The 18,631-nt window shown below is 36.2% G+C and overlaps 1 protein-coding gene across 1 annotated transcript in view; it reads right to left on the reverse strand.

The window, feature by feature from the left end:
- dock3 (dedicator of cytokinesis 3) overlaps positions 1-18,323 on the reverse strand; it is a 271,714-nt gene extending 253,391 nt beyond the window's left edge. The window contains exon 1 of the mRNA XM_053483930.1: positions 18,236-18,323. Coding sequence (XP_053339905.1) covers positions 18,236-18,272 — 37 coding nt within the window. The 5' untranslated portion in view covers positions 18,273-18,323. The remainder of the gene's footprint in view (positions 1-18,235) is intronic.
- Between the last annotated feature and the right edge of the window lie 308 nt (positions 18,324-18,631).

Consider the following 18,631-nt stretch of genomic DNA (forward strand, 5'->3'; position numbering starts at 1 on the left):
ACACAGATGTCATGAATCAGTGGTAGAGGCTGATGCAAGAGCAGGTAATTTATAGTTGAAAGTAAAAACAAAACAAACAAAAGTGTGAACACAAGAACCAGGGACATGAACTATGGATACGGAGAGACACTTAAAAAAATTAGTTTAAACAGAGATGTTAACAAGGCATAATGAGACGCAGGTCTGAGTAATTAGTGAGACATGTGACTTGGTCATGTCATGTCCTGGGGATGTTTGGTAGTGTCGTTCTGCCCTGTTCAACTTCATGATGATAACAGCCAGTTATCTGTGCCATTTGCTGTAAAACGTAATTGGATTAGGCTTGCAAGTGCTATATAACCAGCTAAGTATAACTACAGTAATAAATGCTGAATGGACCTGGAGTTCCTTGAGCATGTAAAGCACATTATAATGATGATAATAAATATATATATATATATATATATATATATATATATATATATATTTTTTTATTAATTTTTTTTATATATCAACAGAGCTAACGATCCTACCCCAAAACTCAGGGCTAATAAGAGATACCGTATTTACTGGCAATATGTTTTACTCCTGCTCAGAAATCATTGGATTCACAGGCTAACACTACACCAGCCTTCTTTAATAAATACGTAATGAAGTCGGTGACTGGTTGAGAGACCTCGAGAACCCTAAAATAAACAAAATGAACACTTCTTTTGAAGATTAGTTCATTGTAAGATCATAGCGTGAATCAACAAAAGCATCAGATAATATAAGAAGCCAAACAACCTCCCACTCCCCAAATGTGTTATGGAGGAATTTGCACAGGCGAATATTGAGTTATAAAACGTTACCCATATGGGTTGCTGCATCACAATTTCCCATGGTTCCCTGGTCTCATTAACTTGCACTGACCACAAAACAATATTCTAAGTCTTGTTTAGCACCTTTTTCCCCCTGAACTTACTAAAGGGAACCACTTCATATCTGACCACTTTTAAACAGAAATGTAGGAAATTTTAGTCACAGTAATTTCAATAGGCTCCAAGTAAAAAAAAAAATCCACTTCTTACTTGATTTTAGTCTCAAGCAATTAGTAACGTTGCATAATTTGTACAAAGGGTGTTCATTCCAAACCAGGACTTTTGATAATAAAATATTCACAGATAATAATAATAATAATAATAATAATAATAATATATTTTACTACAGCATAGATAGTTTTTACATTATATGAATTTAACAGTTGCAAATATAGTGTACATGTAATATCAAGAGAGGTTTTTTTGTTTGAAACTAGAATTACCCCTCTCAACTTGTTTAGGCCAAACATGGACTTATAATATTTAACCAAATAACTAATAGTTAACCTAAGAATAACAGAACACAGTTATGAGAGTAAAACCTGCTAATTCATGCACTTATCCCAGTGTTTCACTAGTGCTTGAACACCATCAAAGTAGAAAGATTTTTTTAGTACACCAAAACCGTGATTGCCTGCTTCATGTCTGAAACGCTGCCCTCACAGGAATTCCTTTAATGCCCCACACATGTGGAAGTTGGTTGGTGTGAGGTCAGGACTACACAGCTGATGTAGCAGTAACGTCCAGCTGACATCTTGTAATGTGCAAGTGGTGCAGTGGGTGGTGTGAGGTCATGCATTGTTCTGCAAAAACAGAACATCTTTGGTGATTAAACCAGGTGCATGAATGTTCACAGGAAACGAATGCGCTGGACCCAGAGCCACCTCGGCCAGGCTCATTTACTGACGTACTGCCTTCTTAAAAATATTTGCACCATTCAAATCGTTCAATGCGGCCAAGAGTCTCATCACCATGCTCTGCTTTAAGTGTTCTGTAAATGTAAATCAGGTTTATGTCTTTATTCACAAGAAATTTCGTACAAGCTTGACTTGAATGCCCCTGGTACAATAGTTATGCTCTGGATTCCATCAGTATGCATATAGATATAATATCTGTAAGTCCAGGGAGAATTATTACTATTGCACAAATTATAGAATGATCCTATTTTGTTTAACCTGTTTTAAGAGCAAAGAAAAGGCTATTAAATACTGTAATACAAAAAAGTATTTATATTTCTTCTCTGCTCCAAAGGTGTTGCTATGTTAGAAACGTTTTACAATACAGTTGTAATAGGAGTTAAAATTTTAGCTAACATTAACTAGAATTCAGTTAATATAAGTAAAGAAGAAGAATATTATTACTAAGGGCATTTCTTTATTTTTGGGTTCATTAATATTTTATTTGAAACAAAAAACAATGAATGCAACGTACATAGACCGGTGTGGAAGTAACGGCTAATGACACAACACAATACTTATTGCAGAGGTGCATCAGTGTTTTTAGAGAATCCTGGGTAATCCTTCTGATAACAGTATATTATCACTGTGCATGGCAAATCAGGCTTAAATATTTATTCTCTTTAATGTTGCAGTAGACTTCCATTAGTGCAGGGAAGGAAATCGGGCCAGCAGAAATACAAGAGGGGGGGAGGGAGAGGGAAATCAGAAATAACAACAGATAATGATGCTGTGAATGGAGGTAAGGAAGACACATGGGGGAACTAAAGAATATGAAATCAGAGACGGGTGAAATGTATCAGTAGCGGAAGCATGTGAGATGCTTGTTCATAATTTATATTAATTTTTTATAATGTTCACTGACCTTTGCTCATTTCCTCTCCAGTGCTAAGGTTGTTCCTCAATAATGAGCCCTGTAGATTTTGTCATAAATATTTTTTGTATAGTGCTTTTGTGCCAAACTGAAGGACACCCAGGATTACATTTGCACCTAAAAACCTATAGCACATAGTTCTCAAATCTGATCGGTCACAAGATTTTGTCTAATCATGTATTCATAAACAGTTAAAATATACACAAATAATTATATGGATTTTTTTTTTTATGTGTGTAGTGTTAAAATTATTGAATATTAATTGAAGGAGATTTCAGTGTCAGCACTTGATGCAAGAAATTCCTCTAGATGGGGAGTTTTACGAATTCTGGATTTTTTTTTCTTTTCCTTAGGATGAGAAAAAAGAAAAGCTAGTGGCATAATGCCTGCTAACAGCCTCTAAAAATAACAGCGACTTCCTTTTGAACGTTGTACAATTCTCTAATTCATTCTTTAATTATATATTTTTTTAAACTAAAGTTAGGACCAACAAATTGGTGTGGTATGAAAGGAAAGTTTAACATCTCATTAATGCTATAAGAAACAAATATAATAATATACAAGGGCTGTAGTGAAACTACATAAGTAGGCATAACTTTTTTTATTTACTGATTTGGGTAGTTCAGATTGCACATGCTGGAGAAGCGACTCTTTCTCTATTTAAAGCACTCAAAGTTGATGGTCTCCCACTGCACTACAGAACGTTAACAGAGATACCACTTTTAAGAGCAATGTGCGCAGATGGATGAAGAAGGTTAAAGAAGAGAAACCAGCACTGAAAGCAAACCATGTGGTGGACCATCAACTGTGTCAAAGAGGATTTCCAAAGAGGATTTGAGAGTTGCATGAATGCATCTGTTGTGATGAAGACTACTTTGAGTAGTTCTTTGGATAGAGGAACAGTTACTTTACCAAATTGTGCAATTTAAATGACCTATATCAGTTAATAAGACATTATGATCCCTTTTGCTTTACTTTCAGTACAGCCTTCATAATCAACTTGCTAAGAAAAAATGCTAACAGCAAACTTGTAGCTTTGTGTACATTATTTAAACCTTGATTATTTTTTTCAGCATGTTTTAGTTATTATATACTGTATTATATACAGTAAGTATTAGGGCTGTCAGTTTTAAGCCGAATGACTTCACATACAGTAACTGCAGCGTGGTTACCCGGCTGTGTGATATAATGGCATGTTTAGCACGGATAATTAAATAAAACCAAAGTTTTTAAGTGTGCTTCAGCTACCTTCAAGAGAAACTACTTTTTAAAAATAAGCTGTAATGACTATGACTGTGCATAACTAAATTAAAACATTGTATCTATTGACATCACTAGTAAGTATGTAAAATCTGCAATGGACAATCCCAAATACAGAATAGAGCATAACATGTCCATAGGATCATTTCAATAATTATTGCACTGTGAAAGGTTTGCTCTGCTGCATGCTTACTGCTCAGCCTGCGAGGATCAATCTGTTTACCGAATCTGACCTTTATCTGATTATCTTGGCACTTGGACAGTCATCAGATGAGCATACAGAAGAGATTAACAAGTCCCAAAAGCTGTTTGCCTCATAATCACAACAACAATTTTAGTTTTCCTCTGTCAGGGCTATTTGACGCCATGCTCTCTAAGTCGGAATTTCCAATTTTCACCTAGAGTGAAGATCGGCAGTGGAATAGTTGGGGAAAGCTGATACAATTAACTATTTCAAATACATTTTGAGTTTGCAGTCAAAGGAAATCACTACATTAAGCTATATGTAAAACTTTCTTTCTGACACAAAGCCATGGTAACAGAGAAGCCAGGCCAAACAGACTGCAACAGGACACACACGCATTAGCAACACGCGAGGGAGCATTAACACTGAGTCATGCAGTGAGAACTCAAGCATGTGCTCCCAAGCAAGACTGTTTCAAGCAGTGAAGAAAAGCTGAAAATCCTAAACTGTCTTTTAAACTGGTTAACTTTAATACTTAACCACATAAGATTGGTTCTTTAGCAACCACAGTCAAGTAGCGAGGCTTAGCACAATCACATCCGGGATGGTGGGTATTTTTCTGTCTATACTTTTGCAATGAAATTATCCAGACTTTTTGCCAGACTTTTAAATTCAGAAAAAAAAAAAAATCTTTTTCATTTTCTGGCCCCAACAGACTTGTTGAAATTATGAGACACATATGAGCACACATATGTGCTTTTATATGTTCACAAAAACTTGTGTGAAAAAGTGTGAAAGCCTCAGAGTGTAAGATCGATAGTTTACTGGAAAACTAGAAATAGCACAAAGCCTGAGTGATTTGTTATATGTAAAATGTCAACTGTACTGTAACTTGCCTGCATTGTCTGCTTTTTTTGCCTCCCTCTTTGATAGTTTATACTAATAAATCCTTGCAGGTAGTTTTGATAGCACTGAGATCACTTTTACTCCTTTTCCACTGAAGAGAACCAGGTGCAGGTTCATGTCTAGTGCTAGTGCCAGTTCAGAGGGGGTTCAAAAGCGAACGTCTTAAGAACTGTCTTTGTTTTTCCATAAGCAAGAAAGTCACAACATTATGTCACTGTACACGTTTGTGTACATCCTTACTAAGTAAATCTAGCAAAAAAAAATAAAAAATCTAAATAATACAATTTAATGCTAGCGACAAGCACATCAAAAACAACAGCAAACTTCATCATGGCTTTGCAAGCAGTTCCCCTGGCCTTGCAATTCTACTTTGGGATAAACCATCCTTACGAGAAAGCTGGCTATTAAGTCCATGTTTGAAAGATGGCAGTTACAAACCTTCAGTTGGTCGTGATAATCCCACGCCCCATCCCCTGATGTAAGCAGTTCTTTGTTCTACCCCAGTAAAGAGGTAGTTCAGTGGTTAAGGCATTGGACTATGGTTTGGAAGCTCCTAGGTTGCCACTGTTGGGCCCTTGAGCAAGACCCTTAACCCTCAACTGCTCAGATACATAATAAGATAAAAATGTAAGTCATCCTTGATAAGGGCATCTTTTAAATGCTTAAATGCAAAGTGCCATGCAACCGGTTCTGATGACTGACAACAAATAACTGAATCGAAATAGCTTATGAACTGTACCTTGGTGGGGAAGGACCAGGCTCTTAAGGCCTTCAAATCTCAAACCCTGAAAAACCAATTATCCAGTTAAAAAAAATAAATCTCCTTGGTTATTGTCCTCTAATAACCTAGCATTATTAAGAACAAAGCATGAAAACAGAATGTATTAAAATCCTGAATTCATTGTTTTGACTTTTGTTTCTTACAGGTGGACATCCACATGGAGACACATCATTAATTGGTGTCCTATTCTAAAAGTAGGAACCAAAATAGACCTGCAAATATTTCATTAGATCACATGGCCTAAAATCTGACCTCTGCTATTATACATCACCATATGATTACATATGACAGACAGACACACCAAAGCAAAGCAAACACAGCCATTAACAAGGTCCTAATCAATAGACAAGAAGGACAGAGTCGCCTTTCAGCAGACAAAAGTGCCTTACTGTAATAGCTGACTCTAGACTTCTATTTTGGGAGCGTAGAACATGGCAAACTGGGGATTTTTTTTTCTTTGGGAAAGCTAGAAAGCAAGAAATGAATCCTTGCTGCCATCAACGCCAGTCAGACCCTTTGGGAAAATTGCCAAATTAAAGCTGTACTACTTTACTAAGCACTGTCACTCAGTGGGGTTCTTCAAACAACTCATCGCCCCAAGGACTTTTAAATCAGGGATATTAAAAAATAAACCCACTATGCCAGGTCTGTAAGGACAAGCAAGAGTATTTTGTTTACAGAGGGGTTTTTGTTAGTGTGTGTATATTGTTTCCCAGCAATTTCTTGAAATTAACTGAGGAGCAATTTTGCTAAGTGATTATTATTTGAATAAGGTGGATTTAATCTTTAAAAACCCATTATACTAATGAGTGCTGTGTAGCCTGAACTCCAGCAAACAGTGATACTGAACATTATTAACTGCTTGTACACAGTGCTAATGAGGTTAAAGTGCAGAATGTCTGCCTTAATTCACAGGTACTAGCCGGTGGCTAAGCAAGAAAATCATTTCAGAATACAGTGGAACCTTGAATTACGACCATAATGCGTTCGGGAAGTGGGCTCGTATTCCAAAACACTCATAAAAACAGTAATTTATCTTATTTAAATTATATTCAGCATGTTGGAAATATGGTACTTTAAAGCAGGTGATTAAATAACACGTTTTAGTACAAAGAAACCTCGCATTGTGAGTAACGCGGTTTGCGAGTGTTCCGCAAGACAAGCAAAGATTTTTATACATTTTAACTTGAAAAATGACCTAGTCTTGGTTTACCAGTACCGAGTATCATGTATCACGCATGCGCTTCTTGTTTTGACGCTGAGTGTCACGTGATCTCAGATAAGCCTACAGTTTTTCTCTCTCTTGCGCTGCAAAATTGTGGGTAATTGTCTCCGCTGCTGGGTTTTAGTGCTCGTCTCTCACTGATTAAATCAACATCCGTGCACGCGTGTTTTGTTTACTATAACACTGTGACCATGTGTGTTTTGTGTAGGGATGCACCGAATGTTCGGCAACCGAAATTATTCGGCTGAAAATAGGCAAAAAAAAGCACTTTCGGTGTTCAGCTGAATAAGTAAAAAGGCCGAATTAATTTTGCAGAACAATGACGTTTTTAATGACGCGAAATATAGTCAATAGAAATATAGTTACTCAAATAGTAACCCGCGCAAAGTGTGAGGCGCGCGCTGCAAACATGTCAGCAGTGTGGAAGCACTTTAAAGTGTCAAAGAAAAAGGCAAAAACGGCTGTTTGCAGACATTGTTCTGCTGAATTGTCCAGAGGGGGTGCATCTGCAAAAACGTACAGCACGTAAGTTTAATTTATCACTTAAAATCAAGACACCCCAAACATCATGCAGAGTATGAGAAAGACACGGCGGTGGCTACGGCAACAGCAGCAGCGAATCCACATTTTTTGCACTATTTAATGCACATATGTTACATTCTTTCAGCAGTCAGTTATAGGCCTAACATAGGCTATTCAAGAAGGGGGGCTTCAAAGATAGCCACATAAAAATATTTTTTTATTTTACTAATTTATTTATTTTAAGTTATATTGTGCTTTGTTTGTATAATATCTGCTGGAATGTTAAAAAAAATGTTCAGTGTTAAATAAATATTTAGAAATTGTATTTTTGTTATTTGATTTATTTTTCTGAAAAGCAACACAAAATAGTAAAAAGCAAATTTTACTATTTAATAAATAATTAATATAATATGGCAAAATAAATGGAAAAAAACGCGAAACACCGCGTTCGGTATTCGGCCTTCGGCCAAGCATTTCATTATTATTCGGCTTCGGCCAAAAATTTCATTTCGGTGCATCCCTAGTTTTGTGTTGGTAAGCATCTGTGTACAAAGCATACTGTTTCTTATAACACACATGTGTGCTCGCATGTAAAGCAAAAGAAAATCTCATTATAGGTTAAAGATCCATTTTCTTCCCTCTGTTGTTATGTGTGTGCACGTGTATTTTGACACCGCGCCCCTACACACACACTGTTCTGTCGCGATTCTTTTCAAAGGTGCAGGTTCATTTTTTTATTTATTTGACTTTACAGCAGTGATTCAGTTGGTATGCACTCACGCGAGTGTCATTAGCTATGTTCCTTGCTAATTTTTTCGACAAAACAGTCTTTCCATTAATGTGTATGTGTGTGTGTATGTTTGTGTGTTTGAGTAAAATTCTAATAAAAGAGGAGAAAAGTTTACTGTGTAAGATGAGAAGGGGGAGGCTGATTCCTCCTCTTACTTCACACACATACACAAACACACACACACACACACACACACACACACGCACAACGCCTGCATGCATAAACAGAAACACTTATCTGTCGGGATTTATTTTTTTAAAGGTAGAGTGCAGGTTAATTTGTTATATTTTTTACTTTATATTTTGTATGAATTATTTTTATATTTTTCTTTTTTAGGCTGTGGAATGAATAATTTAAGTTTCCATTATGTCTCATGAGAAAATTTGCTTTGATTTATGAACGAATTATGCTCATAATCCAAGTGTTCACTGTATTGGATTTGCTCAGTAAAATTGGATATGGGTCACTTTTGAATGTTGCTTATGTCATCAAAACAAGTACCCAATAGAACACTCCAGTACTAAGTATGTGTGGTTGCTATTTAGCCTGCTTTGCACCCTATTAAATTAGGCTTGCTTACTAAACAGCACCAATGTAACCACATAGTTATACTCCGTCCGCAGGGTTGTTATGGCAATGCTGGAATCCCTGAGCCAGAAGTCCACAGAGCTGGCCTCTCTTTCTTAGTGGTTACCATAACAACAGCGGAACTCTCAGGCAGAATCCCACAAAGCTTTGGGCCCTTTATCCAGGACAGGGCTGTATGTAAGATAATTTGTCCCTGAAACCTTGGAAATTGTCTTTTATCAAGCTGAAAGACCACAACTGATGCTGGTAGAGGCTGGCTGCTTATTTCCCTTTTATATTTTTTACATTTCTTATCACTCGATTGCCCAGAATCACTACTCTACTTTTTAAAATGGTCACATTTGACATTTGATATTTAAGAAATTCACTTTTCTAAACATGTTGTAAAGGAAGAATAAGCCCTCCAAATAACACCAGAATATAAAAACAGAAGACTAAGAAATCAGCCTTTGTGATCTTCTTCCCTAGAGATGTTTGCTGATCAAAGCCTAGGTTAAATATTACATTTCAGCAACTTCCAACGCTAAACAGGAACAACACAGCCTTAAGTCATCAAACTTCAGTTACTCTAACCAAAATCCTGCCATGTGCCATTCTTTACAAATATTTTAGTAGCTTTGCTTCATAATCTGTCAGGTTATATCCTGTCTTGGTTTATCCTAAAAGCAGTCATTATCATTCAATGAATGCAGAAAACAAATAATGCGACCTGTAAATAAAGTGACCTGGGTTTCTACATTGAAAGGTTAGAGTTTACCTTAAGGTGCAAAGTAAACAGGTTCTCTAGTTGTGGATGTGGTGAATGGTTGGTGTAGATGGTACACTGTCACCTTTCATTTAAGTTTCAAACAAATCTGTCAATGCGATCTTGGTTTTTACAATGGCTTTTCCCCAGTGGTAGATTATTAAAATACTGCTTTGGTCTCATCTGATTTTGCTTGACTTGAGTGATTATTAGTCTGGAAAGGAATTATAATTCCTTATAATGTTGTCACACCAGAATTCTTCCTAATTGGTCTGGGGTTTTGTTAAATATGACACAGGTATGTCTACAACTAAGAAGCATTGAAAAGAGCGACTCTGGTGTCTGAGCTTTAGCAAGTCAATTAGAGTTGTTTATGAGCAATATGACTTTTTTACTCACTCAGTCACTAGTCTTCTATACCGCTTTGTCCTGTATTCAGGGTCGCAGGGGCCTGGAGCCTATCCCAGGATCGAGGCTTAGGGCACAAGGCGAGGAACACCCTGGAAAGGGTGCCAATCCATCGCAGGGCACACACACATACTGTACACTCGCTCACACACTCATTCACACACTACGGGCAATTTGGGAACGCCAATCAACCTAACCTACAGTGGAGCAAAAAAGTATTTAGTCAGCCACCAATTGTGCAAGTTCTCCCACTTAAAGAGATGGAAGAGGCCTGTAAGAGGAAAATTTTGTCTGTCATAGTTGAGGTATACCTATGATGAAAAATCATTTTCATAATTTTCTAGATTTCTTAAAATTTTGTCTCTCATAGTTGAGGTATACTTATGATTTTAACATTAAAAATGCAAATTATGGTGAAAATAAGTATTTTGTCACCTACAAACAAGGAAGATTTCTGGCTCTCACAGACCAGTAACTTCTTCTTTAAGACGCTCCTCTGTCCTCCACTCGTTACCTGTATTTATGGTATCTGTTATCAGTATGAAAGTTACTTGTCCACAACCTCAAACAGTCACACTTCAAACTCCACTGTGGCCAAGACCAAAGAGCTGTCAAAGGACACCAGAAACAAAATTGTAGACCTGCACCAGTCTAGGAAGACTGAATCTGCAATAGGTAAGCAGATTTGTGTAAAGAATTCAACTGTGGGAGCAATTATTAGAAAATGGAAGACATACAAGACCACTGATATTCTCCCTTAATCTGGGGCTCCATACAAGATCTTACTCCGTAGTGACCTAATGTCCTGCAGAGAGCAGGGACGAAAGTAACAAAGGCTACCATCAGTAACACACTACGCCGCCAGGGACTCAAATCCTGCAATGCCAGACGTGTCCCCCTGCTTAAGCCAGTACATGTCCAGGCCAGTCTGAAGTTTGTTAGAGACATTGAATTGGGAGAATGTCATATGGTCAGATGAAACCAAAATAGTACTTCGCGTTTAGAGGAGAAAGAATGCTGAGTTGCATCCAAAGAACACCATACCTACTGTGAAGCATAGGGGTGGAAACATCATGCTTTTGGACTGTTTTTCTGCAAAGGGACCAGAACGACTGACCTCTTTCCATTAGCAAGGGCATTAAAGATGAAATGTGGCTGGGCCTTAAGCATTACAATGATCCCAAACACACTGTCCGGACAACGAAGGAGAGGCTTCATAAGAAGCATTTCAATGACCTGGAGATCTCAATGTCTCTAGATCTCAACCCTAAAGAAAATCTTTGGAGGGAGTTGAAAGTTCGCGTTGCCCAGTGACAGCCCAAAACATCACTGCTCTAGAGTAGATATGCATGGAGGAATGGGCCAAAATACCAGCAACAGTGTGTGAAAACGTTGTGAAGACTTACAGGAAATGTTTGACCTCTGTCATTGCCAACAAAGGGTATATAACAACATATTGAGATAAAATTTTGTTATTGACCAAATACTTATTTCCACCATATTTGCAAAGAATTTTTTTTTAAATCCTATAATGCGATTTTCTGGATTTTTTTTACTTATTTTGTCTCTCAAAGTTGAGGTATACCTACAGTATGATAAAATTACAGGCCTCTCTCATCTTTTTAAATGGAAGAACTTGCACAATTTGTGGCTGACTAAATACTTTTTGCCCCATTGTACAAGTCTTTGGACTGTGGGAGGAAACCCACCAAGCATGGGGAGAACATGCAAACTCCATGCAAACAGAGATGGAATTCGATCCTGGCCAGGAATCGAACCCGGACCCTGGAGGTGCAAGGCGACAGTGCTAACCACTAAACCATGTGATTTTATATTTGATTCTTTTTAATAGCACTAAAGTTCGCAGCCTGAATTCATACATTTTGAATAAAAAACTAACTAAAAATAGGTTAAATTGCATTTATAATACTAAAGGTCATTATTTGCTATTAGCCTTTATAAGTCTGACTGAACACAAAATAGCACATTTAATTGTAAAATATCATGTGTCAAAATGATTACAATCTAAATTTTTAACCTAAAAGCAATTCAAAGGTTTTTCAGTCACATTGCTCCTAGTATCCCAAGCCAGAGCTAGCATTTTGTTTTTCAAAAGCATACCTAAAGTGACCAAAAGCTGCCTTTAATCTCAAAATCTTTTAAATAACCTTACAAATGGCCGATCATAAATCAGAATTAGCAGTCAGCAAAAAAGTATTTCAAAACTTTAGCACTTAACAATAAAATGTTCAGATTTTTTTTTTATGTAAAAAGCTTGTTTTTGTCATGGTGGTCTAAAGTTTAGTTTTTTTACCGCCTCCAAACTGATGCAATGTTGATACAACGTGTGTATATATATATAATATTCAGAAAGCCAGTTAGGTTGCAACCTCTAAGATCCTAAAGCTTATGGCCAGAAAAGTGCACAGAAATATCAGAACATCTATGGCCTATGGGCAGATCACCTGAGGTTAACTTTACACATTTTAACTATTCATTTCTTTTATACCAAATCTGTTATTGTATTAAAATACAAATCTGTGCAACACATTCATGCTGTTTTACACTTAGCAAATTGTATCCACAAACATGCAATACCAAGTTGTAAACTACTCATGTTTAAAACAATCTGCATCATTATAACTGTGTGTGGTCTGTAGCCACAGAAAAAAGTCTTTTCTTTTCGTTTTGCTCTCATAATTGTTACACTAAAACGGTTTCTTAGAGTAACCACAAATATGCTATATTTACTGTCGTACTGTCTCGTGTTGCACTGTTGAGTCAACTTAAAATGCACAAGTAATTAACATTGGCTTGTCTTCAGGCTCCATCCATACTGTCCACGGAGTTTTCATAATAAAAAACAATCGATTTCTGTCTGTAAAATTAACGTTACATGGCCGATATTTTACATTTTTACATTTATCAGTGTCAGTCGTGTTTGTCAGTATGGGTTATCCTTGTTCGTAATAAGAGTGTCTTCAGTGAAGTCTGCAATTTATGAGAAGAACCGAAGCTGGAAAGATGAGCAATTGTGTTTTCTGAGCAGCAATCTGGTGCTGCTGAATTTGGACTGCTAGTTAAGACTTAGATTTCAGGAAGTTCTACAAGGTTAGTTTTAATTTTACTTGTTTTGGATATTATTTTAAATTTTTTTTTGGCTTTATAAATGTTTTATATTTATTATCTTTATAAGAAATGCTGCCGAGTGCTCGCATCACTTCTAATTGGGAGCAGCCGAAAGACCAACAACAACAGTTAAAAAGTTCTACTTCTATGCTTAAAGGTATTGGAACACAGGTTTGTGTAGGAGTTTGTTTCATTTAAAATTTTAACACCAATACCTCATTTTGGCTGCACATTCATTTTGGTCTTAAACAATAGTTATCGTTTACTTTCATTACTAATAATCAGTAATGTCATTGGCCCTAAAAATAATATCTTTCAATAGCAATATAAATAGTATGTCCCTTGTGGAGTTTAAATCAATACTAAATTATTAGCTAGGAACTCCTAACAGATACATGGATCTGCAGTCAAAGTGGAAAGTGTCATGTATTAGACAATTTCAGGACCACGGACAGTTACCCCTCAGTCCCCTTCGCTGGTTCATTTCTGAGCTCTTACGTTTTAAAAAATCCCCTTTTAAGTGAACAATAACACAGAACAATCAATCTTACATTTCATTCATTAATGTTTACTTGCAGAACAGCCCACTACAAATTTCCAGAACGAAATGTCCATAAAAGTGCTAGCAAACATCCAATTAGATCTCAGACACATTTTAATTGCATTCCATCTAGATTAGCAATATTTGAGTCTCCCTCTGTATAATTCCAACACAGAAATACAGAATTCAAAGCTCTGTTCAACTGGCTACAACTGCCTAGACATTTTATCAATGTTGTCTTTTCAGCTAAAACTGTTTGCCCACTTTTATTTGTACTTGTATCTAAAAAAAAATAAATACTCTCAGCAATCACAGCATTGAAAATGCTTTGAAACAGTCACAAATATTTTTAATTACCATCGGTCCTGTCTATTCACCTCAATGCTATCTTTACTGAAAGCACATCAGGGAAAAAAAGTAAAGTAATTTAAAACGGAGTGTGATCTGAGAAGATAAAATTTAATAAATGATTCAGTTAAATGTGGCTATTAAAGTGATATCTACAGCAGGTACAAAATCTCTACAAAATCTGGTTTTTACTTTACTATAATAATTTATTCTTTCAGGCACAGTAGAATCAGCGCAAAAACATTCTATAATGTAATTCGATTCAAATTCATAATTAAGCATTAAATATATCCTAAATTGAACAAAATCAATAAGATGCATAACAAAAAACCTAAAACAGTCAAGTATCTCAAACCAGCCAAAACCAAAGTCAATTACATGCCTTGTGACACTAAGGTTAACATTAGGTACTATGAATAGCTCCTAATGAATTTAATGATCTGGTGAGCAACAATAGCCAATTCCTTGTGGCTGTCCTCGACAGTACTGTATGCCCGCTGGCCATTTCTGTTATGCGCTAATTGAGCTCAGCCTCTTCATTAAGCGAAGATGAATATTCATAATGTGAATAGTGAAAAAGAGCCCACAGTCTGTGTGTGCCAGCTGTGATAGGCTTCCAACCTATACAGATTTAATTAGTGGCCGTAATACTAGCCACTCTCTGGCTGTTGTTCATTTCTGTTGAGCTTGCAGAAGCGACCTGCTCTACACAATCTAATGGGAATCTCATTAGCAAATCTAACGTTTAGTACCACTAGTTGTATCTGCATATACTGTAGCTCATATCACTAAAGTAGATTATCGACTGCTACTGGGTACTAACAGTCACTTGCAGCTTGCCTCTCCATTAAATCTTCATTAAGATGGTTTTACCTCCAGGTACAGTGTCTAACACATGTCATGTCACATAAACATTCTCACAACACTCGACACCACCAACATGGCTTTCAGGGGCAAAATAAATCTTAAAAAAAAAAAAAAACTGATGTGGGGGAAAAATCCAAAGCTTTAGTGGTGGGAACTCTGTGCTGCATTCGAAGTCCTGAGGCTTGTGCTGCTTTCTCCTCTTACAAAGGAGCCATTCAGGAGCAGTGTAGGGAGAATGGCTGTTTTTCTATGGTGCGCCAGAAACTTGGGAGATCTTTTGGAGAAAAGCCATGACTTTCCTTTTCCTAACGCCTTAAGAGGCAAACCCTACGCCGTTATCAAAGATGTACCTGTTAGTAGCGATGTTATGCCTTATTGTGCCCTAAATTCACTGTCTCTTATCTTGCAACTAAATGGCTGGCAAAGACCAGCATTTTAAAATAGCTTTTTGTGTACATACAGTACGGTGCCTTGCATAATAATAAGTAGTTCCTTAAATGTGAGTAAGAACCTGGAACTATATGCAAGTTTTAAGTATAAATCATACTATGTAACAACGTTATGGCAAAAGAAAAAAAATCCTAGGTATTATTATTATTATTATTATTATTATTAAAACTGTCATTTAACTCCAATAAATGTTTTATCCAGACACAAGTAGGTAAAAATATTTTTGCAATAAACAAGTGTCACTTAGGGCTGCATTCTTTCATTAAAATAAATAAATAATAATAAAAATATTAATAAATCAAATTTTTTACATCGCGATTTTTTGGACACATATTGCAATTACAACTAAGTGCATAATTTTGTATTTAAACATATTTATCTAGGATAACACCAAATAATTGGACAAACTATCTTATTAAGAAGATGTTTGCCAATCTTTATTTATATATATATTTTTTTTAAATGTATAACTATTACCTTTTGCAGCCTTTTGCAACTAAATAATTTCACAGGTCCACACGTGTTAGTTATTTTTGGTAATGTAACATATGCAAAACAAAAAAACACATATGGATCTGATTTGAATTTCTATTCATAAGAAATGTTTATTGCACCTAGGTTTTAGATTTATAGTGGTTATATTTTGTTGTTGTTGTTGCTTTATTTACTATGACGAACTGATGCTTTTAAAATATTAATATTATCAAATTACTTCTCTAAGCATCTAGTCTATCAGACGTTTCCGAACTATAATTTTAGTCATACTAATAAGATACTTTTTTTTGGTTAGAAATGCTGTTGGTAACACAAAATATAACACAAATATATTTATATATTGATATATGTGATATTTACCGTATATATCACAAATCAAAAAATTTCCACGGTTTATAAAATGTATCACAAAAAATACCTTACAGGTCTAACCATAGACGATGTAAAAAAACTGGACAAATACTCTATAATGTCACCCACAGAATTTTTAAAAAGCAGTTTTGATGCTCAACTGTGGGAACTCTGGTCGCCATCTTGCCAAGAACGGACTCCGCCCAAGCCCGGTTAATCCATAAATGGAAAATTGGTTAAGGAACGAGACTGGCTGTTGTTTGAATTGCCTACCTAACTTAACTAAAATGCTATGGTGGCTATGGTTAATCTATATGCTAATTCATTTGATTGAACTTTGTTATCCACACCCTACACATCATCCTGTGTCAACTCCAACATTTCCTGTGGTAAGTTAAACTACAATGATCTCAGTTAGCTAAAGTGAGGCACAGCAGACAGCTAGCGGGTTAACACCTGCACTGCAGCGGTCACTTAAATTAAACACTGCGTAATTTTCTAATTATTAGAAAATCTAGCTATTGAGACCAACCTCATTTTTTGTAATTGGCTGTAGACATGTTATATCTGTTGTAAAGTTGGTCATTTTAAACATAAGCCAGTTCCCAGTGGATATTTGAAGAACTGCATTTTGGCACTTCTACAGTACATTAGCCTTATTTTTCAGAACCGGAGGTTACCCCTTAACACATTTAAGATTGATGTACCATCAGTCCTCTTGTGTCTGTTGTTTTTTTATATTAAAAATTATTGATTATGCAAAAGTCAGATTATTATATTATGTGCTTTGACATAGAATTATTTAGGATGTAAATGTATCAAATATTTCTCCATCCATAACTCTCATGGATTTCACTCACATAAGGTTTATCACTTGTATTAAATACTTGCTAAGCTGTGCAAACTGCCATTTTGTCTCATGACTCAGCAGAGTGTGACACCTAACAGCTGAGTAAAACTTAAACAATATCCCAACACAAACATAATCCTCTATAAAAAAGAAATTCAATATCAAAGCCATTATCGATTTTTATTAAGCTGATGTGGCTTATTATTAAGACTGTGGTACAGTAATATAGAGTAAAAATGAGTTAAATAAATATGTTTCCCATAAAAAATAGCTATTTACTGTATATATTGATTTTTAACAGGGTGATTTTTCCCCTGTTTGCAATAAAAAACAACAACAATATGTTTGTATTCTCTTAAATACAATCCTTTCTATTCATTATAACTGTGTTGTTGTTATTGTTGCTGCTGTTAGAGCTTAAGAAATAGATTATAAATTTGATTTTATACATTCAGTCATGAATATTCTGCTGCTGGTAAAAATGCTAAACAGATTAGTATGCTAGATTTCAACATGATCAGTACTATGATATTTTAATGCATTTTTAGACGACATATTTATTCTATGGCATGACTGAACTAAAAAAAAAATAAAAATAGACATGAGTTAAATTGCTGCGTTTTCATTTTTGCTGTGCACCTGTTGGAAAGGTGGCTGAGCCCTCTGTCTAGTTTGTCGCCCTCTAGCGTTCAGAACTGGTGACCACATTCAAGGACCACGACGCACCAAAAAAATCCGTGTAGAATTGACTATCAGTTCGTACACATAAATGTAACAAAAATAGAAGCAAAAAAAAAACATAAGATAATTAAAACTCAATTTCTTTTTAGACTAATGATCAGTCTTTTTCCCAGCTTGATAATTACAGACTATGGTCAGGCGTGTGCAGTCAATTTAGTAGTTTTGTTGTCACTGCAGCAGTGTGTGTGTGTGTGGTGTTTAGTGTATGGTGCGCATCCTTATTCCCTTTCGTTTGTGCTGCATGCTGAGAAATGAGATGCATGTGTACGTGTGTGTGTGTGTGTGTGTGTGTGTGTGAGAGAGAAAAAGAGAGAGTGTTTCAGAGTGTTTGCCGCATATTAAAGAATAAAACACACACCACGGGGGTCAGCACTCATTCACTCACCCACTGCGAGTTTTTCGTCCTCTGTCGGTGTCCACATGATCCCCGGTTCACGAGCTGAGCATGAAAGTTCCGCTCCGATCACAGCATCTGATCACGGCTTTGATGAACATAACGCGCGCGCTCCAAACGCACCATGACACATCAAAGCGCCTTCTCTTCTCCCGACTCCTCTTCTCTGCGTCTCGTGCCGAATCCTAAAAAGCTCAGGCGACCGTTTGGTTGTTTGTTTATTTGTTTATTTATTTATTTGTTGTGTTTCAGATCCTCTGTCAGTCTTTCCATCTGTGTCGCGAGATCAGGATGATTAGACGAGCTCGAGGGCTTTACCCACGTGCGCGTGCTGTGCGCGTGCAGTGCTGTGCTGTGCGTTTTTTGTTGTTGTTGTTGTTGTTGTTT

The sequence above is a fragment of the Clarias gariepinus genome, chromosome 23 (genome assembly GCF_024256425.1).
Source record: "Clarias gariepinus isolate MV-2021 ecotype Netherlands chromosome 23, CGAR_prim_01v2, whole genome shotgun sequence".
Taxonomy (NCBI): Eukaryota; Metazoa; Chordata; class Actinopteri; order Siluriformes; family Clariidae; genus Clarias; species Clarias gariepinus.